This window comes from Letharia columbiana (genome assembly GCF_014066305.1).
Source record: "Letharia columbiana isolate WasteWater2 chromosome Unknown Sc0000000_s0, whole genome shotgun sequence".
NCBI lineage: Eukaryota > Fungi > Ascomycota > Lecanoromycetes > Lecanorales > Parmeliaceae > Letharia > Letharia columbiana.
The window spans coordinates 1,401,750-1,428,388 of NW_023501036.1; the positions used below are offsets into that span (position 1 = coordinate 1,401,750).

The following is a 26,639-nucleotide window of genomic DNA, read 5'->3' on the forward strand; positions in this document are numbered from 1 at the left end:
TTCCGTGTCCTGTGTATTTCAAGATGCTCTTGTAACAGTTCATACTGTTCGCAAAGTCAAACATAATGCAGAGACTTGAAGACGTGGCAGCAAACATGAACCGTGTTTGCTGAATATGTATTCGCATTTCGTACATAGAAGAATTCGCGGGATGTTTGTGGAATGTGCTATGAGTACACAGTCTTGGGTAGCGTCTAAGACTGCACGTTTCTTATTGCCAGATAGCTGTAGAGTAGCATGATAACATTGGAGGATAGAGTGAGATTGGGGTTACCTGGGACCCGACCCGTCTTGACTTATTGGGAACAGTCAGTAAAGAAGACTATGACATTGTAGCACACCATTACAGTTATATAACAGGATCGCTGTGTATCACCAGGTTTTTTTGGTGATGGAAGAAAGGAAAGCTTCAGGGAATAATAAACAATAACACATTGACCTATATTTATATCAAGTTGACACAATTCAGTTGAGCAAGTTGTCACAATGTCTGTAACCGCGTGCGGCGGGCGGGCTAGGCGGCAGAAGCGACTTTATGCTCTGCTTGTCCTCCGACTTTCCAAAATCCTCTTTTTTTATTCTTTATTCTTTAACACGTTACTTGCACTACTTTAACACAAGCTCATCATTCATCTGCCACTGCCACTGCCACTGCCACTGCCACTGCTACTGCCACTACTTAAAACAATTCCCCCCCCCCCACCCCCTCCTTCCCTCTTTCAACTTCTTACTTCTTACTTCTTCTTTCTTCTCCTTCCACACAGATCTCCCACGTATCTCACAAACATCTTCGGCCTCTTGACTTACATCACATTGAGTCAAGTCTCACATACCACTGGTGTCACCAAACTCATCAGTTTACTACTATTCACTCTCATTCACTACCATCACTATGGCTGAGATGCAGAAGATCAAGCTCATGAGCTCCGACAGCGCTGAGATCACTGTCGGTATGTTTCAACCCTTCCCTACCTGTCATACCGTCTCCCTCAAGGATTATACCACGGGCTTTGTTAACACCGCGCATAGATCGTGATGTCGCTGAGCGTTCGGTGCTTATTAAGAACATGATGGAGGACATAGGCGAACAGGCTATGACCGAGGCCATTCCTATTCCCAACGTAAGCTCCCAACAACTTGTCAAGCCGCTACAGGAGACTAAATGACCACCGTAGGTCAACGAGGCCGTCCTCAACAAAGTGATCGAGTGGTGTGTCCACCACAAGGGTGACCCTCCTGCGACGAATGATGATGATGCCGATTCGCGCAAGAAGACCACCGACATCGAAGAGTGGGACCAAAAATTCATGCAGGTGGACCAGGAGATGCTGTTCGAGATCATCTTGGTAGGTTAACTGCCCTGTGTTACCTGAATTTCTAGTCTAATACATTGCTCTACCTAGGCTGCCAACTACCTCGACATCAAAGCTCTCCTCGACGTCGGCTGCAAGACCGTCGCTAACATGATTAAGGGCAAGTCCCCCGAAGAGATCCGCAAAACCTTCAATATCCAGAACGACTTCACGCCCGAGGAGGAAGATCAGATTCGTCGTGAGAACGAGTGGGCCGAGGAGTAAGTTCACAACATGATCTCCTGCTGAATCAACCTACTGACTCCAATCATAGTCGCTGAGTGCTGTGCCCTTCGGCCTTCAGATCGACATCGATTAATGTGCCTTGCATCATTCGCACGTTAATTTGCTGGAGGCGGCATGGCTCGGCATGGCCGCTTACGATTCATTGATGCAAGGCGTTGACAGTGGTCGGTTGTTTGTGGCTCAATTGCATGCATGCTTTACGAGAAATGGGGTGGCCTTGCCGACAAAGGTTCTGATTTCGGTGTTAGTCAAAGTCACGTCTAAATGGTGGCCCCGTGAACAATTCAAAAGAGTGCTCGTGCAAGATAGATACCCATCAAGTAGAAATCTTTTGCACCCTCGATTGGAGCCCTCACTATGGTATGAGAAGTCATCGGCTTGTGAAGCTGTTGTGTGTAGAGCCAGCATTTGGACTTGTCTCCAGAGCATTTACTGGCAAAGAATACGAAACATTGGGTGGTGCTTGTCGGTCTCGTCGCCGATCCACTTGGAGTCCCTGGGCTTCGAAGTCCGTAGCAATTCGTCTCACATAGCTTACTTCATGCATCACAATGGCCACGGTTTGATAGCAAAGCTTGTTATTTCATCATGTGCCTGCTGCAAGTCTTTTTTGACTTGCTACCCGTAATGTTCGGATTACATGACTGTCCGACAGGGTTCTTCCAGCAGAAGCCCAGAGCGATCCACAGCCTCCATCCATCAAGCCATCAAAACCTACTTGTCCTCCGCAACAGTCCCTGCTCCTCCACCTTTTGATCTAGATACCGATCCTCGTCTTGCGCCAATGTCTTCGCTTTGCGTTGTACCTGTAGACCACCCAGAGTCAGCCTTCGTCCTCACCAACATCCCTGCACATGGGCCGCGGCCGCGTCGCACTGGATGCTGGCCCTTTACACAAGCGTTCAGGGAGTGTAGCATGAGCAAGCACGAACCGGATGGTATTGCCAGTGCGTAGACGGATCCATTGTGGGATTGGGCGATTCTGCTTCTGCGCTTTGGCGAGCTTTTGCTTCGTGCGGAAGGACTTGTGAGACTGCATTGATTCAATCAGCAGAGAGTTTTGAATCATGAGATCATAATTAAATTGTCGCTTACAGGCATTGTGAAATTTTGCGAAGATGCTTCTCGTCGCTGTGGAGGATCGTTGTGATGTTGGCGAGATTTGTGTGGGAAGTCCTAGCTCGCTTAGACTAAGAAGTGGCGCGACTGCCAAGACCGGTTTGTCCAGAGTTTCGACACTCGAACTGATGACTGTAAACCAAAGCCCGCCATCAGGATCGCTCACCATGGACTCACCCTCTCAGTCCCCAGATAGCGGTCTAGTACCTTCATCCGCCCTCACATCAACCGACCTCACCACTGCGAACAACACCACAGACCTAGCACCAGCCTCCGAAACCCCAGACCCGGAACAGAAAAAGACCAAGAGGATAATACGAAAGAAAAGGCGGCCAGCTCGACCTCAAGTTGATCCTTCATCCCTCAAACATGAACCGCCGCCTCAAACAGGGACCATCTTCAACATCTGGTTCAACAAGTGGTCAGGCGGCGACCGCGAAGACAAATATCTCTCCAAGACCGCAGCTCCTGGTCGCTGCAACATAGCTAAAGACTCCGGTTACACAAGAGCGGACAAGGTAGCCGGGAGCTATTTCTGTCTGTTCTTCGCAAAGGGACTATGTCCCCGAGGACAAGAGTGCGAGTACTTACACCGCTTACCCGGCCTGTTCGATACCTTCAACCCAAATGTCGACTGCTTCGGGAGAGACAAGCATAGCGATTACCGGGACGACATGGGCGGCGTCGGTAGCTTCATGCGGCAGAACAGGACGCTCTACGGTGTGTGTCTTCTATCCTTTTTGTATGTGCGTATAGTTGCCCGTACGAAACTAAAACATCTTTACAGTTGGCAGGATACACGTCACAGACGACATCGAAGAAGTGGTAGCTCGTCACTTCGCGGAGTGGGGCCAAGTTGACCGCATACGTTGTCTTACCGCCCGAGGCGTTGCCTTCGTCACTTACACCAATGAAGCAAACAGCCAATTCGCAAAGGAAGCTATGGCGCATCAAAGCCTAGATCACAGCGAGATTCTGAATGTACGATGGGCGACTGTGGATCCGAATCCCATGGCGCAAAAGAGGGAAGCGAGAAAGATCGAAGAGCAAGCTGCCGAGGCGGTCAGGAGGGCTTTGCCAGAAGAATTTGTCAGGGAGATTGAGGGTAGGGATCCCGATGCCAAGCGGCGCAAGAGGATTGAAGCCGGCTTCGGGCTTGAGGGTTACGAGGCGCCCGATCAGGTGTGGTATGCTCGGAGTAGGGAGCTGGAAGGTGGTGGAGGACAGACTACGCTCGAAGGGGGAGGAGAGATACCTTATTGAGAATGGTCAGGACGGTGAAGCAGCGGCTGAAGGAGAGAAGGGTATCCTCTCAAATTCAACTTTGACGGCCCTACAGAAGCATACTTCGAGCAACGCAGGGGCAACCCGGACAGTTGCGCCGGCTGCAGCACCAGCAGGTCCTTTGGTGGGCTATGACAGCGCTGATGATAGCGATTGAGACTTTTACAGTGATACCCAAGGAGAGTGCAATTGCAGTGGTCAAGAGCTTGACGTTGACACAGTCATCGACGCCTATGCCCCGTTGAAATTGACTAGCGTAGAGATATAGAGAATAAGACGTAGACATTTGGTCTACGTATCGCTATGCTGGCGCTTTTGTCTACATATGGATTAAGGTAGGAGGGACAATGACCTTGAGTCAACAACTACTCTGATGAAACAACGTCAGATGGATACCCTGGGTATAAGCACCGCTATGCTTGCATGATTGAAATATCACGCCACAAAAACACCGGTGGCGGGTCTCAGGACATAATACCTGTACCTCTGATTCAAGCACGGAAAAGGAAATTATGCTGGCAATAGACCTAGTTCCAACGTCATTTTGGGGGTCAATAGCAAGCAAACCTGTCCATACTATCATTAGGATGCCTTCCCCAGGTTATACGAGATGCACGCCTTTGTACGGAAATTGTAGACAACCGCGGTTGAGTTCCCAGGTACGGCCTCTTTTGCCATGGTTTTGAGTAGATTGTGCAGCTGTCCGAGGTACTGGCGCTCGCCTGGAGCAGCGCTTTGAATGAACTTCTTCCATGATTCAGGATCTGAGAGGCGTGTGTCGATTATCCCCTCGAAGATGTCGTCCTTGGTTTCAATGGCTACGATAGGGCCATCTGCACAATTCTGGAGATATTCCGCCCTATGTTGTTGGGCTAACACGGTTAGCACATGTAGAGTCGGAAAAGGTTGCGGAAAACTCACCCTCTTCCACGATAGTCTTTCGATTAACCTTCTTGCCCTTATTCTGTGACATCAGAACTTTTATATCTACTTCACGATCGGTCTCAGTTCCGTTCACGTCCTGTTGGCTGCTTTGATGTTGTATTGATACTCTTGGTGTCCGGCCTTCTAGTCTGTCTCGCTCACGAATTTCGCCACGAAGATGTCCAGTGAGATCTGATAGTCGGATCTCGATCTCATCCTTTCTGCTGATTGATTTGACTTTCATTGAATCCTCCGACTTGATCAACACAACCCAGCTATGGTCTTGACGGCTTTCTTTGCTTTTCGCAAATATGTTCTCGGCTTTGGTACCGTGGTCTTCCTCTGCAAGCTCTGCGCTGATACCATTTGACCAAAGCTCGTGCAGTATATCGACACCGACCGAGTCGAGGTGAGCTTGGTCGAAACTATCGATAAGAACATCGCATCGTCTCTTGCTCCACGCCAGACCGATTAGAGATTGAGACTTCCTCTTGGCCTTTGATTTCGTTCCCCTCTTGAGGTAACTCACCATATCCGCGCAAAGCCCTGTCCAAGCAAGCTGAAACCCTACAGCATAGACGTGGTTCTTCCTTGACGTGATAAGCTGGTGATCGTGGATAAGATGATCATAGCGGCCTCCAGCGGCAAGGACCGATCTCTTCTTCTGGTCGTAGAGACATTGGAATAACAGATTTCCACGGTAGAAATTCTCATTGTAGCTGCTTAACGGATTGAGGTACACCTTTCGCTTGACATTGAAGCGGACCAGGTAAGTGATGACGGCCTGCATGTGAGCAAATGCCGACTCAAGATCAGCAGTGTCTTTGATGATTGACCGAATCCTCGCAATAGCCTTTTCCAGTGTATCTCGGAAATCAAAGCGTTCAAGCTCATCCAGTGAAGTCGCAGCAACAGCAATGGAAGGTCCACGTAATTCGTGCCTTACTTTTGCAAAGGTCCACTCCCCTGTATGAAGCTTGCTGACCGTTTCTTTGACGGCAGGCCATTTCGAAACCTCGACATCGCAGAAACGCAGGATGGCATCTAGTAATTGCGCATGATTAATATGGTAGCACATCTGCACCGATGCCAAGCTCGGGAATGTGTCAAGGATCTCATCAATGACTTTGAGTACTTCAGCCTCACGAAGCGCAAGGTTGAGGCTATTTTCTGACACAATATCGAAGTTAGCTTCCCCAAATATCTTGGGCTGATCCCGTAAATGATCGACCCGATACACGTTGTCAAAGACGAAAGTTTTCGGTTCTGGTCTAGAGTGTCGAGCCAACAACATGGCATTCGGTAGTATTAGGTCATACGGTAACTGCATGACTTTACCCGTGGGAGAAAGGAACTGAACGACATCTGCTGACGGATAGCAAGAGTGATATGGGAACAGAGCCGGGCTGTCCGTTCTTTCAACGGCGCCATGGCGATGAAAAATTGCTGTCAGTCTTTCTCTAACCATGGCCTGAAGATCCAAGTCGTCGGGTAAAGACCGTGACATAGCCCTTACATCCTCGAGCAACGTGACTGCCCGCATCGGATCCGTAGGTGCGATGCTCATTGTACTTGACGAATTGTCTATCGCATGCCTCTCGTTGAACAGACTGTTGATGAATTGTGACCGAAAGTGTGAAGTTCGATCGGCTAGAAGCCGGCGTGCCATGCGAAAGGATTCATCTTCATCTTGGACTGGAATCTGACCGCTTTGAAGAAGTTCCGAACTGCTGGGTCTGTGGGTTGACTTGTGCTGGATCAACGACATAAAAATCACTGCTTGAGTTGCTTTTTCTGTATTGTCTAGGGCCGAGGGAAGCGCATGGTCCTCTTTCTGCAACAATTCCAGCGTCTCGGCCCGCTCCATACCCGTGAAGAAAGGAACATTCATCTCGAGAAGTATCACGCCTAAGGAGTACATCTGATGTCAAGACGTTAGCATAAACTACGAAAAGGGCTATGTGTGAAAGACTCGACGTTGTAGATGCCGCAGATGTTTCGAGGAACAATAAGGCTCGGACAACAAAAAATCTCCAAAATCCAGACATTGGCTACCGTTCACGGTGGAATAGGGTAGTATGGCAGTTGAGCCAGCATTCCTAGAAGCCTGCTGAACAGTCTTGAGTTCTAAACTGCCATTCTTGCTTGCTTGAGCCTTAAAAAAGCATTCTTCATAGGGTTTTTACCCTCAAAATGGATCGACGCACAGAACTCTTTGTGATTTGACGACCGCTCTGTAGGATTTAGGCCTCAATTCATGGGTTTCAGCAAAGGCTCCGGGAATCCTTGTGACAGCATAAATAGAGGGCCGTCACCCAAAATTGAGGTAGGAATCGCGGTGCATCTTGACAGGCGAGCGGGTTTTGTCCAAGCAGAAAGCCAAGAAAGACACTTACATCTGCCTTTTCATTGTACTTTCCATTCCCTGCCGATCGGACTTCTGGCGCAACATAGGAGGCAGTGCCTACGTCCTTGGTAAAGCTACCAAAAACTTCCCTTGTTGCTGTACGAGGGTTGTTGACAGAGGTCCGGTAGTCGCCAGGTCTTGCCAAACCGAAGTCGCCGATGCGTACGTCGCCGTCACCTGCATAATCAACAATGAGTTACTAAAGCAATTTTACAAGGCAGAATAAGAGAAACCTCTGAGAAAACAGCGAAATAGCTTAGCATGTCCGGCCAAAATCGACAACCTTGAATCCGGAGAGACTTGAAACGCCGATTGCAACGACGCGTGCATAGATCAGGAAGACTAGTCCCAAGAATAACATGCGTTTTTCATGTATTTCCCGAAAGGACAACAAAGGGTTTGGCAAGCGGCCATGGAGTGTGAGAAATACCGAGTAGACAAAATTGAGAGGAGAACTGAAAGCCAGAGTGACGTACTATCAATGAATATGTTTTCGGGTTTAAGATCACGGTGGACGATCGAAGCAGCGTGTATGTGCACTAATCCTTGAACGATTTGCCGAAATAGTCTCCAGCTTTCAGCAGCATTTGCATGTAGACCGGAGTTGATAAGGTCGCGTAGAGTCTAGAGTGGCCTGTCAGTAAATGCAGCTTGGGATGTATTGAATCTTATAGCGCGACATATTTTAGGATAAGAGGCCCGCCATAATCATCAGCATTCATACGCTGCCAGCGATGACGTGATATCATTGGTGCTTTTGTCCCATTCTGCGTGCCTCGAACATGGTTAACGAAAGGGAGCCTACCTCTGGTTTGCAGTATTCCATCTGGATGTAAAGTACTGTCCACATCGCCTGTCCCTGAGAACCTAACCAGGATCCTGCTTCGATAACGGGGATATTCTTACCGACTCCCGTCACTATCGGGCTCAATTGGTCCGGGGCTACTGCCAGAGCTCTGGTCTGCGTCCTCGTCATCACTGCCTTCATCTTGGCTGGATTCCTCCGCGATTGTATCTGCGTCAATTTCATTGCCGAAGACAACGTGCGCGTTGCTCGAGCTTATGAAGTCGAGACCCCTCGAACTTGACGGTAAGACGGGTCTATTTCCCCCATTAGTGAGCGAAGACAGGGTCTCATTCCCTGACGATTCTGAACTAATATGATCGTCCACCGCAATACCATCATCTATCCATGCCGCAAAGTACCTGACCACGTTCGGATGGTTGAGGCGGGACAGGACTGTCACTTCGCTGAGCACAGGGTCTAAAGCGGATTTTGACCGAGCTTTGATTTTCTTGACTGCATATGGCTGTCCGTCTACGCAGAATTCGGAGTTAGCAAAGCCTATTTGAGACAGAAGTTGGATCTGCAAGACAGGTCTCGGGAGTAGAAAGGTCATTTTGCCCCCAAGATATGTCTTGTGACTCGATCTTACTACCGGTTAGGAAGAATCAGCTCCAAAATCGACGCACCGACTTTGTTTCTCGCTTTAAAGACCTCTCCGAAGCCACCACGACCGAGGCGACCGTCTTCCACAAACTCCTTTGCATAGCGTGATTGCGGAGCCGCAGTCGATTCCCGTCGAAAATGGTGCCGCTGCAAGCCTTTACCATCAGAGGGTGCGGCCTCTCCAGAAATCGAAGAGAAGGTGGGATCCTCATCGAGCAAATGATCATCATTGCGGAAGAACTCAAAATGTAACAAATCCCAAGCAGAGGGGCGCTTCTTGGGGTCGTTCTGGAAAATCTGGCTTAGCAATGCCATTAAACTCTTGCTCATTTTGAGCTCCTCCATCAGAGACTTTGGGGATGGATGTTCCAAAATGCTCAATCCGAAGGCCATCTGCAAGAAACAACGGCCGAAGTCCCATATATCTGTCGCTGGCATGGCCTCCGCTTGGCTGTTGTTGTTGACTACTTCGGGCGCGGTCCAGGCAATCGAGGAGTACCTTGAGGTATTACCCTTTTTCAGCAAGTGCAAGTCGCGTTGGTACCCTCCATCTGACAGCTTGGGGACGGTGACTTTCCTATCACCCCTCTCTGCTTCGCCTGTTTCTAGGAGTACGTTACCCAAGTGGAGGCTTGCGTGTGCAGATCCATGTCGATGGTAATGTTGGAGACCTTCGATGAGCCGTATAGACCATGCACGCACCAGCTTTGCGTCCAATTTGTCGACAACTTCCAGGGTTTCCCGTAATGACCGTCTCTCAGCAAGTTCCATTAGTATAATGATGGTCCAATTGGCATCATCACTAGAAGACGAAGGTTCGGTGGCAGTATCCCGCTGAATTCGAAAAGTAAGGGGCTGAGAGATGCTCTGATGGGATTTGAGTTGGGTATGAAACTCGAGTCTTGACTCTAAGTTCTGGACAGCTCGTTTCGTCGATGAAATCTTACATTCTTTGAGAACTAAATAAGGCGGATTCTCGTGGGTGGATACCGCTTGATCCACGTTCCATGGCTGGACTGTAACCACGTTAGATACTGGACCTTGACGGTATTGAACCCTTTGATGTACGGTGTGTATGGTCATTGTCCCACTGTCATTTCTGTTTCTCGTTCGTGCGGGGCGTTCAAAGGTGACACCTCCAAGGATATCCTCCCCACTAACCGGTTCATCCAATTGATTTATTGACTTGCTGTTGCGCCTGTTGGATCGTGATTTTCGGTGCTTGACCATTTCTAGAAGCATTTGTTCCTCTTCTTCGTCAGCCTTAATGGCCTGTTGCCGCCTTTCTTCTTCATCTTGTTCGGCTTTAAGTCTCGCGGCAACCTCTCTTGCGGCTCTTTCCTCGTCTAAGGTAGGGACGATGTTTAATGAGGTAGCATTATCATCAAGAAGGTCTTGCAATGAAGTAGCAATTTCGAAGATCATTTCAGAGCCAAGTAGAGATTTTGGCTTGCTGCTGATAATATCTTGAGCTTGCTTTTGTACTTTTTGACGAATCGAGTGTCCAAAACGCAGATTCAAACGCGGAAGAGATTTGGGATAAGTAGGCGGCAAAGAGACAGCAAGAGTAAGAGCGATGTTCTGTTCCTCGCTTGTTTGATTACGGAGATTGATTTGGAAGGCCCGATCAGCAGCTTTCTTCCATGCCCCAGTCTTTGCTTCTTCCTCCAGGAAATCGTCCATATAGATAGAGCGCAAAGCCTCGATCTCATCATGCTGAATCTCGGAATAATTAGTTGTAATCGGAGCCATCGTCACAAGTCACGGTCGGCTGCAGCAATGCGCACAACACCACTTATGAAATTAGAAAGACGCCCGAGCAAGCCTGCAGCCTAGTTGTCGCCCCCCATGGTCATAATCACTCTTTTTTTCCCCATCAGGCGGTGGAGGTGGTACAAATTTTTGCCTATCTCCTGTTCTTCGAAGGTTACTTTTATTTAATGTTTTATGCAATCTCTGCATTAACAAGCGCGTTTGCCGCAAGTATTCCCGCGTGGCGATTCCTTTTGATAAGTAAAGTAGGTAGGTATTGCCGAGACCTACTCTACATCAAAGTATCTAGTAGATTGTCCAAAGTCGATTTCAAATTTTGGCAACTTACTTCCAAAATCTCCTCCTATCTCGGAGTTACTAACTTGTCGCCGACATGGTCAACATCACCGAGAAGATCAAAGAGTAAGTAGCGTCTCAAGCCTTACACCAGACCATGCTAAGCTTCTTCAAAGGATCGAGGATGAAATGCGAAGGACGCAAAGTAATTCGACATTCGCAACATCGATACCAGTTGTTGACTGACTTAATAACAGAAAATAAGGCGACAGGTATGGTCGTTCGGCCGAAACGTGGATATCCAAGATTGACGGTCTGAAGAGTACCATCTTGGTCTACTGAAAGGGTACTCCTTCTCTGATTCTCATTATGGAAAAATTTAAGAACTTGTGCATTGTTAGGAAGCTCGCCCGCCTTCGTGCTCAGCTGCTTGAACCAGCTCCTGGTGCAGGGTCCGGCGGTGGGACCGGGTTTGATGTTAGCAAAAGCGGTGACGCACGGATTGCGCTTGTGGGCTTTCCTTCTGTTGGCAAATCCACTTTCCTCTCCAAAATTACGAAAACGAAGAGCGAAGTTGCGGCATATTCTTTTACTACTCTGACGGCCATCCCCGGTGTACTTGAATACGGAGGCGCAGAAATCCAAGTTCTCGATCTGCCCGGAATTATTGAGGGAGCTTCCGAGGGTAAGGGACGAGGGAGGCAGGTCATCAGTGCTGCGAAGGTAAGAAAATCTGGCTCGCGACAGCTTTGATTACTCACATACATCGAGACAAGCGACCTGGTTTTGATGATCCTTGATGCCACCAAGAAGGCAGAGCAGAGGGCGCTGCTTGAGGGCGAGCTTGAAGCTGTTGGCATTCGATTGAATCGAGAGCCACCGTAGGCGATGCTGTTAGTGAAGAATCAAACCAGTGCCCTAATCAGTCTCCAGTAATATCTACCTGAAACCGAAAAAAGCCGGAGGCATGAAAATCACATTTCAAAATCCTCCTAAAAACCTTGACGAGAAGATGCTGTACAATATACTACGAGACTACAAGATGCTGAACTGTGAAGTGCTTGTTCGAGACGAGAACGGTAAGCGTTACAACCCGAATCCTCTTGGAGAGGCTAATCATAGGCAGCGACCGTTGTGAGGCTTTTCTCGTACTTATCTCATCCTGTTCGAGACTGATTTTAGAGTCGCGGGACATGTTGGGGGAACAAGTCACCCAATCTAGCACCCTTTCTGCTCCCCATACATGCCCTGATACTCAAATCTTTATCAACGAATTCGAATGCTGACGCGGAAATGTGCTAGGATGACTTTATCGACGTCATAATGAAGGATCATAGGAAGTATATCAAATGGTATGCTCGATCTCCGAGACCCTTACGAGTACCGCTAAGCTTTTGAACTAAGCCTGTACGTTTACAACAAGATTGACTCCGTCTCTCTCGATTTCCTCGACAAACTCGCCAGAGAGCCACACACTGTGGTCATGAGCTGTGAGCTTGATCTGGGCATCCAAGACGTGGTGGAGAGATGCTGGCAAGAATTGCAGCTAATGCGGATCTATACGAAGCGGTGCGGAGTATTAGATGCCCGAGAACTTCATCCAGCTAATGAAGCTGCAGGAAAGGGGAAGAACCAGACTTTAGCGAAGCACTGATTGTCAGAAACAAATCTTCAATAGAAGAAGTCTGCGATCAGGTTCACCGAACGCTTAAGGAGACATTCAAGTATGCTATGGTGTGGGGAGCTAGCGCTCGACATGTACCCCAGAGGGTCGGGTTAAGTCATATTGTGGCGGACGAGGATGTTGTTTCGATTGTCGCCAAATAGGTTGAATGGCAGCTTTGTTCTACTCACGGCTTCCGAGTCAACACCACGGGGCTGATAATGATACGATCATGAAAGGCAAATGGATGGTGATGCCATCACGCTCGTACTAAATGTTAGAGGTATATTGGATCGCCTCGGATGAGCAAACGATGATGAGTATAGATGTTGGACTCTAAAGGAGCCGACGTAGTTGGAATACCTTCAAGTGGATGATTTGTACAAGATTTTCGAGGAATTTTGCTTTGCCACGGGAATTTGGGAACCCCAATCTAGAGCCCTAATCTAAGCGCGAACACTTATCTTATCAATACATGTAATCAATACACTTGTACATTACAGTACAACATAGAAGCTTCTCGAAGGTTCTACCAATCACAGCCTGTTTTTGCTCCGGACGAAAAGGTCACATGCCTGCCCCTCAAACAAAGGTCACCGCAGAAGCCTCGTGAAGAGGACTTGAGCGTTGTTCAGTATATGCGAAAAAGCAATGATTCTGTCTTCACCTTGCTACTCAACATCTTGCCCATCTTGCCCTTGGTTCGCCAATTGAACAAATCAAACTGCCATTGACCACCTTCCGTTCCATCAATTTGTTCTACATTTTGATACGATCGTCGAGCTTTGCGCCAGTAGTCTTCCATACCCTGTGTCAATTGACTTTGCTTCCACTTCTACTACGACTCGACATACCAAGACTTTGGAACGCCCTCGCCGAACATGGTAGCAGAAACAAAGCTCTACGATGCTCTCAGCATAAAACCCGAATCCACCCAAGACGAAATCAAGAAAGCCTACCGGTAAGCTCTCCTCCTATTCCATTGCAACCATTCCATACTGACATTCTTTTTGGCAGAAAAGCAGCCCTGAAACACCACCCTGACAAGAACCCAGACAACCCCAAGGCCTCCGAGATGTTCAAAGAAGTCTCCCAAGCCTACGAAATCCTCTCCGACCCGGAAAAGCGCAAAGTATACGACCAATATGGCCTCGAGTTCCTCCTCCGCGGCGGTGCTGAAGCTCCTCCGCAGGCTGGCGGCGCTGGCGGACCAGGAGGGATGCCTTTCGAAGGAACGAACTTTGGCGGAATGGGTGGGGGAATGCCAGGTGGAGGACGATCGTTCCATTACTCAATGGGCGGAGGGGGCGGGGGCTTCAGTGGCGGCGACCCGTTCAAAGTATTTGCGGAATTCATGAGGGGGGGCGGTGCGGGCATAGGAGACGATGATGACATCTTTTCCCAATTCACCGGTGGCGGTAGAAGTTCACGGGGGTCGAGAAAAGACTCATATGCTGGGAACTCAATGAGGAGGAGGGATCGGTCGCCGGAAATTACCACTGTGGAGAGGCCGTTGCTCGTGACGCTGGAGGAACTATACAAAGGAACCCATAAGAAGATGAAGATCAAGCGGAAGACGTTCGATCCACGAACGCAGAAGCGGAATGTTGAGGACAAAATTCTGGAAATGGAGATCAAGCCTGGCTACAAGGCTGGGACGAAGATGAAGTTTAAAGGGGTGGGAGATCAGGAGGAAGGGGGGACACAGGATCTGCATTTCATTATCACTGAGGTAAGATGTTCTTTGCCCAACACTTCTTTCGAAATGCTGACAATGTTGCAGAAAGAACACCCACTTTTCAAGCGCCAAGACGACAACCTCATAGCCGTCATCGAGCTAGGACTAAAAGAAGCCCTCACGGGCTGGCAACGAACGATATCTACCATTGACGGCAAGCAAGTCCCAGTGCGCGGCGGCGGACCCACACCACCAGGCTACAGAGAAACCTTCCCGCATCTTGGCATGCCGAAGAGTAAGGGTAAGAACAAAGACGAACGTAAAGACGAACGTAAAGACGAACGTAAAGACGAACGTGGAGACATGATCGTGGAGGTGAAGGTCAAGTTTCCAACGAGTTTGACATTGGCTCAGAAGAGCCAGTTGAAGGAGATTTTATGATTGACGAAACTGCATCTGACTCGGGCGTTTAGAGGAGCCCCTATAGAGGCGGTGGTTTTGAAAGCGAAGTTTGCGGGCGTTCAAGCTTTTGGTAGTAGCCAATACATGCTCTCTCGGTAGGAGAGCATACCTAGACGGAATGGAGACCTTGACAACATCCATCGATTCCCTACAGAAGCCCATTTTTCGTGTTGTCACTTTCCGTCGCCAGAAAGCCTCATGAATTGAATATCCTCGAATACAGCAGCTCATGCCTGCCAAGCCACAAATCACACATCGGCACCCCTTGCGCTGCATCGTCAATACCCACGTCCCAATTCTTGGCCATCAGATCTTCAATCTGCCCCCTTAACCATCCACTGGCCAGCACCCCCTGCGCGGCATACGGCCCCATGACACTCGCCCTGACTGCCGCACTCACCACTGCCTTCGCGTGGTTGAACAGGAAAGTATATGTAGATTCATGCAGCGTGATGCCCATTGCACAAGTCACCGCCGCCCAGATCGGAGCGAAGTGTCCGCTGAGCTCATCGTCATTGTCGCAGTGTAACGGCGTCTTTCTCATTTCCAGCGAGAACTGCGCCAGGGCCAATGCAGCGGGCGAGTCTCCCGCTCCTGTCCTCAATGCCCTTTCCCAGAGCGTGAGCAACGCCTTCCCTTGCGCCACACTTGCTCTCCTGGCCACAGGGCATAAAGTGCATGCATCGAGGGTAGCGTCCAACTCTGGGAGCCGCTTGGGAGATCTATGGGCAGCCAAAAGATAGGGAAGCGTGGTTGTAGCAAGAGTTGTAAGTGCTAGCGTGAGGAAATGGGGGAAAGCTTCTGATGCAGCTTTCGGATTGGCAGGAAAAGGGTGATGTGCGAGGTAGGACTCCAAGCCATTGGAGAATGCAAAAGAGCCTAAAGGGAGGGCGGAGTCGGAGAGAAGAAGAAGAGCGTGGGACGGTAGACCATTGGGAGGAAAAGCGGGGTGACTGTCCGAGGCGGGCGGAGATGAAGGAGAATGGTTCAATTGGGCACGGGCAGCGGTGAGTTGGATCTCTAGACGAGCGATTTCTTCTGTGACGGTTTTCTCGTCTGTAATGCTGCTCATCGAGGAAACATAGCTAGGTGTGCTCATGAACAAGGCCAGCCTCGGCAACGAGGTTGACTGTCTCGACTGTCTTTTTCTCCGCAAGGCTTGGCGGCTTGGCAGCGGAGTCCAAGCTTGACCTCTCGGACCTCTCCTTAAATCTCTAACCACCCTCTCCTCTCCAATGGGCAAGACGAAGAGGCCAAAGGTGAAGGCTTCCAGTTCTAAGCCATACTCGAAAGCTGCAGCTGCAAACACGAAATCTCGATCTTCCTTGCGCAAGCTCACAAATGACGCGAAATCTCCATCCCCACCAGTTCCCTTTCTGTCTAGCGACCGCATCCTTCTGGTTGGGGAAGGCGACTTTTCGTTCTCCAGCTCCCTTCTCAGCGCCCATCGTTGCACTCATTTGATTGCGACTAGCTACGACAAAGTCTCCGCGCTCCGAAGCAAATATCCACAAGCAGCCTCCAACATCGCCGCCCTCGAAACAGAGGAGAATTGCATAGTTCGGTATGGGGTTGACGCAACCAAGCTTGGGAAACCAGGAGTAGCAGAAGGCGGTGGAGGAGGAAAAGAGGTCAAGAAGGGCGGCTTTGACAAAGTAGTATTCAATTTCCCGCACGTGGGCGGCTTGACAAAGGATGTGAATCGACAGGTCAGGCACAACCAAGGTCAGAAACACCATACATTTCTTTAGTACAGGCTGGGGGCTGTCAATCCGGCTGACCGATTCGCGAAGAACTCCTCGTCGGTTTTTTCAAAGCTGCGCTACCGTTGCTGGCTCCTTCAGGATCGATCATTGTTACTATCTTCGACGGCGAGCCGTACGAACTTTGGAACGTCAGAGATCTCGCGCGACATGTGGGCTTGAAGGTTGAGCGGAGCTTCAAATTCCAGGCCTGTGCCTATCCAGGATACCAACACGCCAGGACTCTCGGGAACATTGAAGGCGGAGGAGGCTGGAAGGGTGTTGATCGGCCAGCCAGGACGTATGTCTTCGAGGTCAACGATGGAGGAACACGGGAAGCACTAAGGAGCAAAAAGAAAAGCGAAGACAGTGACTCGGAAGATGACTGATCAACAGACCAGTCCTTATCGGAATATCTTAGTGCTCCCCAAAGATAACGCCTTCGCTATCAATCTCCACTGGCTATGCTGACAACTAGACAACTTGTGGGTTTGGGAAAAGGTCTGGGCATTAGGATATGTACACTTTCCGAATCTCTGAGGCTGGATATATGACAGAAGTCGTCGGATCTTTTACCTGGCTCGCGTCCAGACCCACCTTCGCACTCATCTCAAGCAGTCGATCTCTCCCGTACACCCTGCCGTTCGGCAGGACGACGGGGTCATTCTCAACATAACTCTTTGTATGGTGTGCGTAGGGCAGGTTGCGAGCAAGATCATTCAGCTCCGTTGAGCAAATCGGACAAACCGATGTCGTCGTCGAACTTGCATTTGCTGTGCTGCTCGCATGCTTCGAATGGCAAGAAGGTGTCTTGAGAGCCGAAAGTCCTGCGGAAAGCGCTATGTGGAGGAGTGGACGTGCAGGGAGTGAGAAGAGCTCGTGGTGGGTATTGACGAAGAGTTTGGCTAGGTCGTCCCATCGAGATTCGGAATATAATTTCTGTCCCTGTCAGCATACAGGCAATGAACGTCTCTGTATGGCTCCTGACCTTATATTCTTGCACTTGGGTGTCTGGTCGATAGGCAAGGAGCCCCGCAGCTCTGTTCACCTCTTCAAGATATGTACCAGCATGTTGGGTCAGGTATTTCTGCGCATGTTGCCGGGCTTCCACAAGCTGCCCATTCCGGCGAAGTTCAATGTACTGTTGCAACCGAAGCTCAAACTCGAGGCGATTCTGCAGAATTCCTACTATCAGCATCTCGTGCTTTCATGAGCTCCTTGAGGACAGCTCTCACATCAAGCTTCTTCATCATCGGCCGATGCTCCGCACACCAGGCCAAGCACTCCTGCGTACTCTTCCTTCTCAAGCTCTCCTCGATCCTGTGGCACTGCACAAAGACCTCCAGATCCACCAACTCCTCAATGCCCTTCTCCCTCGCCAGCGCCCTGGCACTTTCGACATATCCACACCTGAGTAGATAATCCACCAGTAACCTGTTTAACCTCACCCTCGACCACTCATCGTATTTCACGTCTGCCAAACTGGGTATCTCGTATAGATTTTGTAGATGCTGTATGCGCTTCCTAGACGCCTGATGCAGAGCCTTCTCTTCGCTGTGTAGAGTTTCCATCTTCCGCTTCAAACCTCGCATTCGATTTATCATGTTGTCTAGGGAAGCGACTGTTTTGGATGCATCTTGGCCGGCCAGGGAGGCGTTGGCTGTGGATTTGAGAGCCGAGAGGACGTCCTTGTTCTCCCTCTCGACGTGCTTCTGGACAATCTTGAAGTTTTTTCGGGCAAATTCATGTGGGAGGCGGAGGAGGGGTTGATCCTGTTCATGGTATCTCGTTAGCTTTCAGGATGTTGAGAGCATTGGGTATATACCAAGAGCAGGTGGCTTTCCGCATTGAGTTTTGTGGTTGTGAGTTCGGCGGCCATTGCGAGAGACTCTGCGGGGGTTTGAAAGGCACTGGATGCGAGCTTGTCGATTTATCAGGTCATACTGTTGTTTTGCCTCCAAAATGGTCTTGCTGTTTGTCCAATGGATATATAGTTGAGGAAGGATGGAGAGAACCTGGTCATGGGGCTTGGCACCTAGAAGACAACAGAAATGTACACCCCACTTACGAAGGTCGCATGGGGGTGGCCGCTATACTTTGGGTGAGCTAGCACGGCTAGGTGACCTAGGTGAGTAATCTATCCGACTATTCGCTCCTTACGGAGCGATTACGGAGGGAGGTTGGCGCCAAGAGTCCTGGACGCCAAGACTTCTGTGCCAAGATCCCGGATTCCCTGGGTGCCTGGGGACATGCAATCGTCTAAAATCGAAATCACTATTATTTCACAATAACATAATGAAGATCTTGGAAAAATAATTAATCATATAACTCAGCGCCGCATTGCTAGAGCTTGTGGCTGTCTATCCATGCTATCTTGCGTGAGATAGATGGGTTGGCCCCTACGTTGGCAATGATTCCGTGCACGAGTCGAACCTGTCCTTGTCATGCAATAATACTACGTACGTCAGCGCTCCCAAACGGCCCCTGATAACGCGTGTGAAACAACTGGTCGACGGGTCCCAAAGGTGGCCTTAGAGGCTGTACAGCGCGGCGTCTTCTCCGAAGTCTTGAGAGAGACCGGGGCTCTATCACGTGCGCCTTGCCCTGGGTCTCATTCGGTGTTCTGAAGGCGTCACTCTGTCTTTTCTCCGTCGTTACTTTGATCGTCTGTTGGAAGAAACTCAGAATAGAAAGCTTCTCGGAAGACCCTTTACTCGATATCTTCACCTGCATCAAGAGCGTCGGGAAGTACGTCCTCCTCAGCATCGGAGTCCTCCTCAACATCAAAGTCCTCCTCCACAACACCGGAGTCCTCCTCAACATGGAAGGCCTCCTCATCAGCGTTCTCGTCGCTCAATCGTTTGTCATTGGTTTTCTTATCGTCATCTTCGTTGGCTACCTTTTCACCACGGAGTACTTTGTCCTCGACCTCCCGATCATCAACCTCCATGCGATTTGATCCTCCACTATCAACGTTGAAAGCAGTATCGCTAGCTTCGGGTCTAACAGATTCAAAGTAACGATCTAAGGTAGTACTCTGGGTGTCATTGTCCTCTAGCCACGCCAGTTTTTCGAAGCCTTGAAGCAAGCCTTCGAGTACATTGCGCTCTTTAGGAGACTTCGTTAACTCGGCTAGCAGCCGTAGGATCTGCGCTATCTGTATTGCATCGACTGCGGCGGTGTGATTTTAATTAATTAAAGGATCTTATGGAAATAGGATTCTGAAGGTAAAAGGTAGACTCGATCTTTCGAGTCTCAGTACTTGTCCAAGGAACCTTTGAATAGGTTGAATTAGAGTATGACTTGAATTTGGGAGAAGCCGTCGGCTGTCATAGCCATTCTGTTTGAGAACCAGATATGTATTTTTTAGATCAAGAGAGGGAGCGCTGGAGGCTCCCTCGACGATTTTATGATTTACTTCAAATCGGTAAATTTCGAGTTATTTTATTATCTCAACAGCAGTGCGGATTTGTTGAATATGCTTAGATGTCGAAGATTTCTGGTTCAATTTATGCGACGCGAGCTTTGTAGACGTATCTACGGTCCTTTTATCGTCAGTCAATACAGCGTTAACAACAATCTGACCAGTTTTGTGTGGGCTATCCAGCCTTTCAATAAAGCTTCGGAACATGACTAAACCTGTTTTGCGTTTGTTATTCATGCTGCAAACAAACGAAATAACGTTGTTTGTCCGGTACTTTGAAGAGCACCATTCAATGTATTTGAGCATGCGCTTGACTCACGCGACCACCTCATGACTGGAAGGATTGCTAGGTTTGGCGAGGTTGATCACACCGGAGCTAATGAAAGATTTGAGGTCACGCTTGAGAGGAGTACATCCCACAGGGATTGGCGTGAAATGGCCGGTTCGGACGAGTAGTCTGTCGTCATTTTTGAGGAGCAATGGTCTGTTGCTGGTATCGACTGCTGGCGTTGTAGCTTCTGGCTTAATGGTATAGTCCACCTCTTGGCCTTTGGCAGGAACGTCTGCCATCTTTCGACTCGACTGACGCTGACACGTGATGGATACTATTGCGGTCGCTCTTTCATCCTTTTGGGGTTCGTAGAAGTTAGAATTGTCTGTAGCTGTTAGTTGCAGTTTCTTGCGGACATGTGGGGGAGCTCTAGCCGAACGCGCATTTCTTGGCATGGCATCGTCTTTCCGAGTTCCGACTCTCGAGACTCTCCAAATATTCAGGGGTCTCAATGCTATGGTGAACCTCTTTTGCATTCTACTACTCATACATCAAAAGAACCGACGCTATCCTGCTTCTCCTAGCAGCTCAATCTCCCCCAAGTCGCTGACCCTGCCCTCGAGTACCCCATGCACTTGAAAATCCAAAGCCGCTTGACGTGCCACGACCGGGTGCTTGAGTTGCAGGTCTGAATGCAGTCCCGTAACCTCTTGCTTGGAAGCTGGACTTATCTGCCCCAAACCAGCGCTTGACGATCGCAGGTGTGCGGATGAAGTTCTTCCCACCGCCAAACGTTGGGTAGAGGCGGGTTAGAAAGTCGTAGAGATGAGCAGCCAGAAGACCTGCGCCTTGCTTCAAGGCTGCGTCAGGTCCAGCCATGATGAATGTCATCAGGAGCATTGCCCACGGCAACCAAATCACGTTGAAAGTGATAATAAAGAACGAGACCTTCTTGCCTCTGTTGTCTTGCGAGTATGTGTATGCAATGCCAAGAATGAGAGCTGCCGGCGTTAGCCTATAGTCAGAGACTATCAAAATAGACCATACCCTGAGTGAAGACCGCACCGCCTAGGATAAAACCAGCTGTAGCCTTTTGTAAGTCAGTAAATTTTATAAAAAAATCCGAAGATCAACAGAACCGCCATGAGATACCCAAAAAGTTAAATATGTAGGAAGCAAAAACCACCGAACGCGAATTTCAAAGATCACGTAGGCTATCTCAAATTTCGCTTCCACCATGCCTACACCGCACGCAAGCCCTTAAGGATTGATTGCGAATGACGGGCCTGCGCGAGATGCAAGGGTAATCTTCCTCATCTCCAGGAACCGCTTCAGCTAGATGATGGCTGGGCGGGCAGATATGTGAGGTATGCTTGTATATACGCCAAGGAAAGGATAAACCAGGGAGGTAGTGAACACGAAAAGCGTAGACAAGCTGAAAGAAGGAGGGTATTTGAACTTACTAGGATCACAAGGCCGAGGAAGATGATGTAGGTGAAGAAATCTCCCGGTTGAGAGAAACGGCCAGACTCCTTCTCGAGGCCGCTCGAGTATGTCCATACTTGATAACTCATGAACACGGAAATTTGTAAGGATGTCGATGAGGCTCACAGAAGTAAGTATCAAAAAGTATGCTTAGACCTCCACCAGTCACCCAAAACGATGTGACAAACCGCCATACTTCTGGCAATGGGAACTTGAATATCCATGGCAGGTAGAAGACGACTCGACTTCCACTAATGATGTTGCCGTATACAAGCAGCGACGTACCAAGCGTCAGTGCTGTCAAGGTCCTGTCCCATCAGCATCAGAACGGCTGCCCTTGCTAGAAAAGGCATGAATGGTTGGAGCATGTGAGAGAATTAATGACGTACCTCGACACTGGAGGGGCTGCACGATATGCTTCCATGTAATCGTTGCGCGGTGAACTTTGGATCACTTATGGATGTGTTTGATGCAAAGAAAGGAATGGGATTGGATTTTGAAGTCGTGGCTTTTTGCCGTAGGGCTGAAGAAAACTCGCCAAAGGAAATCAGCAGCACGAGTAGCATGGTCTACTCCCTGCTTACATAGAAGAAGATTACTAACACAATGAGAACTATGTCTAGTTTTGAATTCAAGAATTGATATCCTTCCTGTCTCGAAGTTCAAGACTTTGCAAGAGCTCTAGTAAACTACCAAAACAGGTATCCAGATGTAAAAAGACCTTCATATGCAATGCTATTCCCAGATATGATTTGTGCTCCGTTCCCCTGGACTCCGCGCTTTGAATATTCCATCATGATCCATCAAAAACATGCAGCTCCTATGCAAGTCGTGGTCGTTTCGAGTTGAGGCCCGGACCACTAGCATCTCTCATTCGTTTCCGTTCGATTTCTTCCTTCATGATCCGCTCCGCTTCACTTATGGGCTTCCTTGGCAACTCTTTGGGGGGCACTTTTGCTCCAAGAGCGCTCCTCTTTAAGACCCCGGCGAAAATGTTCTTTGGCTTGCTTTTCATGCCCATCTTTATCGAAACCTTTTCAGGTGGAGGTGTTGGTACTCCGGTTGGCGGTGATATCGACTTCGTTATCTCCTTTCCGGGTTCTGTCCCGTCATCGCTCTCAAGCTTAGCGACTGCAGACGGCGAGGGGTCCTTGCTTTCCTTCGCCTTGGTCCCAAAGCTGAGCTTGATCTTCTCTCCCTCGTTGGGCTTAAAGTCCCGCGCCTCATCATCGTGGTCCTGCTGAGCCTTCATCTCAGCATCCATCTCCGCCCTTGCAATCTGCTCCCTGATCATCTTCTGCTCCCTCTCCTCGTCGCCCTTGTCCTGCCTTTCCTTTTTCCTTATAGCGTCTTGTCTTCTCAAGGCCTCAGGGCTATTATCAATCCAAGCGATCTGAAGGCCTTTGTCGGTGTCCTCGACCCTGCAGAGCCCCTCACGACCTAAGTGTTTTGCAAATTCTGTTAATGATGGCCATCTTGTTGCATTCATGTGGATACTAGATAACAGATAGAAATCAGTGTTGGTCCTAAAAAGCCAAAGTAGAGCCATAAAAGCAGTTGAACTCCTTCCGCTGTTTGGTCGACAGCACTAGGATTAACAACTTCCTGGGAGGGACCTTTCTGGTGGCTGTCAAAGCGACAGTCGAAGGGATGGAGGACGCAAAGCCGGCTTACTGTTCTTTATTTGCGATATAATTCTGGTAAAAATGGTTCATCTGCACCGCTTTCTCCACATGGCTCGTACGAAGGAGTTGCAAAAAGTCTCTTTGGAATTGATTCGAGAAGTCTGAAATGTGTTTTCGAGGGTCCTGGAACGTTATGTTAGCAAGTGCAAGAGCTTTCTGTTCGGGCGAAGAAAACTTGCCTCGCCAACCAACAGAGCATTTCTCACGTGGGACTCTGCTTGCGTATGGCACTTGAATCCGTTCTCGTCTCTGCATTGCTTTTCACAAATCTGTACACCCCTTAGTACTAGGCTCTGACTTTCAGAAACAAGGAGTCTACCTGACAGTACCTGGACAAGGGTTAGCAATCACAAACAGTAGAGCAAGGTGCCGGAAGCTTACCATCTCAGGCGCTGCAGACCCTTGGATTTGAGTTTATTATTCAGGTATTTCGTACTGCCTACTTCAGCTTTAGGCATGTCGACAATCAGCGGTCAGAATATAAGAGGCGAGAAATGTTGTCTTTTCGCGGGACAGAAAGATGTAAGATATGTAGAGGAAGAAGCTGCTGCACACTGGTCAACTTTGATAGGGCCTAGTTCTGAGGATCGACTTGCCTCTGTTCCTCAGACCAGCCTAGCCTGTCACTAAGCTCTTTCGGCTTAGCCTGCTGACTTCGTAGTAAGTAGAAGGGGCTAATCCGAAGGGGCTTAGCACGCTCTGAGGGACCGAGGCAAATCTCGACTTCACTTCTTTCTCCGTTGAACGGCTTGGGCCACTCTCACCACCGTCAGTTCAGATTGACAGTCCGGAGAGTCCAAGGGCTTCTCAAATGTATTTACATGGGTAAGATCCAAAATTGAGTACCGCCAAGTTGACAAATCAGCAATTCTTTGTGGATTTGCCCAATCACCTCTGCCACCATTCTGCGAGCATCCCTTCATTCTCATTGCTCTACAATCTCTGCAGCGGCGACTATCTCTCTGTAGGTCGCTATTTGAAGGTGGCACCTTGTAGAAACCATCTTTATGAATATGTGGTTCTTTGTCTTTGCCACCATTCTGCCTGCCTTCTTGGCTATCATTCCCATTGCTGTACAATCTCTACAGACTAAATATTCATCTGTGAGTAGTCAAGGATGACACCTGATCACAGGGAAGACTGCGAGTATCGTTCTATGCCCAATACAGTCATCTTGTTACATTCTGGGGCCATCATCTCCATTGCTTTACCCTCTCCGGAATACCTCTCCTGTAAGTAGCACTGGCATGGTAGCATATTCAATTACAGGATATACCACATAATGGTCTCGCCCTTTGCAGATAACATGTTATTGCAGTAGCGACCCCTAATATTCTGAATTTGCATGCATGAACGGACATTATTGTTTTTGCTTCACATCTTTGATAGGGTTGACCGCGTGGCTGGGAGTAGCCGTTCGGTGGCAGCATGCCCAATTAAAGAGAAAAATCGAAGCTGGTCTCTCCCTTTGAAGATGTCACACAATTGGACCACCTTGCATTCAGTTTCTCTTTACGCATACCGGTTTCTGCGTAAATGATACTAGATAAAATAGTGTTGAATAATAAAAGGTAAAGTGCCGTGATATGTGCTGTGCTTTAAGTGATCCTGTTCTGTATTACTATGATCGTCCCATAAACACGCTAAAATAATTGCCTCACATCTATCACTTTCCTCCGGTCGACACCTCACTTTCCTTAACCAACTCTACAGTCTACGTACACCGTCATCTCGTTCCACCAATACATCGCCTTCTTACACGGTAAACAATTAAGTCTATTAACCGTTCAATCATTTATCGCGTCGTCGTAAGTTTATCAGCATTCGCCGATGTTGAAATTGGCTATGAGGTTGATCGGCTACTAATGAGGTTGCAGACCCAGTCAATATGTCTACCCGCGTGAATCTTGCCATCCTCCTAGTATCGACTGCGGTATACCTTGGGCAATTAGCAAATGCTTTGCCGTCGCCTCTTGGTATGAACCCCTTTAATATGAAGCAAGCGAAATATGAAATTAATTCTGCAAGGAACTCGTGATGGTTATGACTACTCTCACCGCACGCCGGTTCAAGGACATGTTATCTACTCGATGATATCACTAATCGGCCTTTGTATGGTTTCCGGAATGCTTAGTATGTTTGCAAGCCCCTCTCTAACAGCCGATCACCATTGCTGCTTTCTATATAAATAATTAACCTCTTCCTAGCCACTCGCGTTAAAACACTTGAGATCGGTAACTTCAAGCAGCTGAACTCCATCCGCGTCCTCGTACTGGCTATCTACTCCTGCACTCTTGCCTTTATCTTCTCGGCCGGTCTCCTCATCAACGCGTGGGACTTCACCACCGAAGGCCGTTGCCGCGCTGCCATTGATCTCTGCCTCGTTTTCTACGTTGGTAGCAAGGTCTGCCTATACCTCTTCCTGGTGGAGCGAGCGCACCAGCTTGTGGCGACAAAGCTTCCAAGACTCCGCGACGCCATCTACCTTCTGGGAATCGCCATCGTAGTCTTCGGCTTCGGTGTGCTAGCTGTCTTTGCCTTCATCCATCCGGTCACCTCCCTCTCCCATATCGACGGCAAATGCCGCATCGGCCTTCCTCTCGTCATCACCATCCCACTCCTATCTTACGACATCATCATCAACTTCGCCCTCACCTTCGTCTTCGTGATGCGAGGTGCGCGTCTGGTCAAGATCCGAAACTTCCAACACGCTCTGCATTGCATCGCCATGGCTCTGCCCTTCCGCAAAGTGCCCGGTCTGCGCGACCCCGTCATCGCGTGCGAGTTCTTCATGGGCAGATCCGGACTGGGCGCCTCAGCCATCATCTTGCCGACCATCGCAAACCTTGTCATCCTTTTCGCTTTGAACGGACACGAAAACGGTTGGCTCTGCTTCACCATATGCACCATTGACAGTATGTTCCTCGTCGCTTGCCCCGTTCTACGGGCTTGCTCCCCGTATGACAGTACTAATGGATCTACAGTCACATGGAGTGCGTCCATCATCCACTGGCTGACATCCACAAAAGACGACCTGGGCGCCGGTCCCACACGCGCTCCTGCCGCTGTTGGCCAGGGTGAGGGGGAGTACCATGAGATGCGCTGAGCAGGGATGGAATCAACAACATTATGTGAGGATGAATTATGATCAGGTGGAAAAGTCTTTGTTGTGTTGATGAAATGGGTAGCAAGCCCTTTCATGTGATCAGTAATGGAATCTTTTCCTTTTAATAGTATCATGCATGTGTGCCCATTGTTAGGGCAGATATGATAGGATAGCGACCAACAAAAACGCTTTGTTTTACAATTATTCTCCAGTAAATTGATTTCAATTGTGCATAGAATCAACTCATAGGACAGCTGCCAACCAAAGGCATAGGTTGAAGGTTTGTTCTCCC

General features: G+C 49.0%; 16 protein-coding genes across 16 annotated transcripts; 7 read left to right on the forward strand and 9 right to left on the reverse strand.

Annotated features, from left to right (window-relative positions):
* Positions 1–892: 892 nt before the first annotated feature.
* Positions 893–1,633, forward strand: HO173_000349 (uncharacterized protein; the record flags this gene model as incomplete). The annotated part of the gene is made up of 5 exons (XM_037302299.1): positions 893–950; positions 1,030–1,121; positions 1,176–1,346; positions 1,404–1,573; positions 1,627–1,633. 5 exons carry the CDS (start codon positions 893–895, stop codon positions 1,631–1,633), a joined length of 498 nt encoding a protein of 165 aa, XP_037170878.1.
* A 788-nt stretch (positions 1,634–2,421) lies between these two features.
* Positions 2,422–2,699, reverse strand: HO173_000350 (uncharacterized protein; the record flags this gene model as incomplete). Its single annotated transcript, XM_037302300.1, has 2 exons — positions 2,422–2,631; positions 2,694–2,699. The coding sequence occupies 2 exons, from the start codon at positions 2,697–2,699 to the stop codon at positions 2,422–2,424; spliced, it is 216 nt and encodes a 71-aa protein (XP_037170879.1).
* Positions 2,700–2,884: 185 nt separating this feature from the next.
* Positions 2,885–3,980, forward strand: HO173_000351 (uncharacterized protein; the record flags this gene model as incomplete). Its single annotated transcript, XM_037302301.1, has 2 exons — positions 2,885–3,437; positions 3,505–3,980. 2 exons carry the CDS (start codon positions 2,885–2,887, stop codon positions 3,978–3,980), a joined length of 1,029 nt encoding a protein of 342 aa, XP_037170880.1.
* A 603-nt stretch (positions 3,981–4,583) lies between these two features.
* Positions 4,584–7,595, reverse strand: HO173_000352 (uncharacterized protein; the record flags this gene model as incomplete). Its single annotated transcript, XM_037302302.1, has 4 exons — positions 4,584–4,873; positions 4,923–6,846; positions 7,322–7,509; positions 7,547–7,595. The coding sequence occupies 4 exons, from the start codon at positions 7,593–7,595 to the stop codon at positions 4,584–4,586; spliced, it is 2,451 nt and encodes an 816-aa protein (XP_037170881.1).
* Positions 7,596–8,234: 639 nt separating this feature from the next.
* On the reverse strand, positions 8,235–8,732 carry HO173_000353 (uncharacterized protein; the record flags this gene model as incomplete). Its single annotated transcript, XM_037302303.1, has 1 exon — positions 8,235–8,732. One exon carries the CDS (start codon positions 8,730–8,732, stop codon positions 8,235–8,237), a length of 498 nt encoding a protein of 165 aa, XP_037170882.1.
* Positions 8,733–8,767: 35 nt separating this feature from the next.
* On the reverse strand, positions 8,768–10,534 carry HO173_000354 (uncharacterized protein; the record flags this gene model as incomplete). Its single annotated transcript, XM_037302304.1, has 1 exon — positions 8,768–10,534. One exon carries the CDS (start codon positions 10,532–10,534, stop codon positions 8,768–8,770), a length of 1,767 nt encoding a protein of 588 aa, XP_037170883.1.
* Positions 10,535–10,928: 394 nt separating this feature from the next.
* HO173_000355 (uncharacterized protein) lies at positions 10,929–12,007 on the forward strand (the record flags this gene model as incomplete). Its single annotated transcript, XM_037302305.1, has 8 exons — positions 10,929–10,957; positions 11,008–11,036; positions 11,089–11,103; positions 11,153–11,177; positions 11,233–11,554; positions 11,603–11,712; positions 11,765–11,910; positions 11,958–12,007. The coding sequence occupies 8 exons, from the start codon at positions 10,929–10,931 to the stop codon at positions 12,005–12,007; spliced, it is 726 nt and encodes a 241-aa protein (XP_037170884.1).
* A 147-nt stretch (positions 12,008–12,154) lies between these two features.
* Positions 12,155–12,658, forward strand: HO173_000356 (uncharacterized protein; the record flags this gene model as incomplete). The annotated part of the gene is made up of 3 exons (XM_037302306.1): positions 12,155–12,183; positions 12,236–12,400; positions 12,451–12,658. The coding sequence occupies 3 exons, from the start codon at positions 12,155–12,157 to the stop codon at positions 12,656–12,658; spliced, it is 402 nt and encodes a 133-aa protein (XP_037170885.1).
* A 717-nt stretch (positions 12,659–13,375) lies between these two features.
* HO173_000357 (uncharacterized protein) lies at positions 13,376–14,613 on the forward strand (the record flags this gene model as incomplete). Its single annotated transcript, XM_037302307.1, has 3 exons — positions 13,376–13,455; positions 13,512–14,226; positions 14,278–14,613. The coding sequence occupies 3 exons, from the start codon at positions 13,376–13,378 to the stop codon at positions 14,611–14,613; spliced, it is 1,131 nt and encodes a 376-aa protein (XP_037170886.1).
* Positions 14,614–14,830: 217 nt separating this feature from the next.
* On the reverse strand, positions 14,831–15,733 carry HO173_000358 (uncharacterized protein; the record flags this gene model as incomplete). The annotated part of the gene is made up of 1 exon (XM_037302308.1): positions 14,831–15,733. One exon carries the CDS (start codon positions 15,731–15,733, stop codon positions 14,831–14,833), a length of 903 nt encoding a protein of 300 aa, XP_037170887.1.
* A 136-nt stretch (positions 15,734–15,869) lies between these two features.
* On the forward strand, positions 15,870–16,765 carry HO173_000359 (uncharacterized protein; the record flags this gene model as incomplete). Its single annotated transcript, XM_037302309.1, has 2 exons — positions 15,870–16,359; positions 16,428–16,765. 2 exons carry the CDS (start codon positions 15,870–15,872, stop codon positions 16,763–16,765), a joined length of 828 nt encoding a protein of 275 aa, XP_037170888.1.
* Positions 16,766–16,886: 121 nt separating this feature from the next.
* Positions 16,887–18,255, reverse strand: HO173_000360 (uncharacterized protein; the record flags this gene model as incomplete). The annotated part of the gene is made up of 4 exons (XM_037302310.1): positions 16,887–17,315; positions 17,365–17,550; positions 17,612–18,148; positions 18,202–18,255. The coding sequence occupies 4 exons, from the start codon at positions 18,253–18,255 to the stop codon at positions 16,887–16,889; spliced, it is 1,206 nt and encodes a 401-aa protein (XP_037170889.1).
* Positions 18,256–19,086: 831 nt separating this feature from the next.
* Positions 19,087–20,526, reverse strand: HO173_000361 (uncharacterized protein; the record flags this gene model as incomplete). The annotated part of the gene is made up of 2 exons (XM_037302311.1): positions 19,087–19,547; positions 20,172–20,526. 2 exons carry the CDS (start codon positions 20,524–20,526, stop codon positions 19,087–19,089), a joined length of 816 nt encoding a protein of 271 aa, XP_037170890.1.
* A 133-nt stretch (positions 20,527–20,659) lies between these two features.
* Positions 20,660–21,980, reverse strand: HO173_000362 (uncharacterized protein; the record flags this gene model as incomplete). Its single annotated transcript, XM_037302312.1, has 5 exons — positions 20,660–21,072; positions 21,119–21,161; positions 21,535–21,632; positions 21,683–21,864; positions 21,946–21,980. The coding sequence occupies 5 exons, from the start codon at positions 21,978–21,980 to the stop codon at positions 20,660–20,662; spliced, it is 771 nt and encodes a 256-aa protein (XP_037170891.1).
* A 396-nt stretch (positions 21,981–22,376) lies between these two features.
* HO173_000363 (uncharacterized protein) lies at positions 22,377–23,699 on the reverse strand (the record flags this gene model as incomplete). The annotated part of the gene is made up of 4 exons (XM_037302313.1): positions 22,377–23,052; positions 23,231–23,364; positions 23,421–23,520; positions 23,623–23,699. The coding sequence occupies 4 exons, from the start codon at positions 23,697–23,699 to the stop codon at positions 22,377–22,379; spliced, it is 987 nt and encodes a 328-aa protein (XP_037170892.1).
* Positions 23,700–25,129: 1,430 nt separating this feature from the next.
* Positions 25,130–26,347, forward strand: HO173_000364 (uncharacterized protein; the record flags this gene model as incomplete). The annotated part of the gene is made up of 2 exons (XM_037302314.1): positions 25,130–25,217; positions 25,449–26,347. 2 exons carry the CDS (start codon positions 25,130–25,132, stop codon positions 26,345–26,347), a joined length of 987 nt encoding a protein of 328 aa, XP_037170893.1.
* Positions 26,348–26,639: the final 292 nt, after the last annotated feature.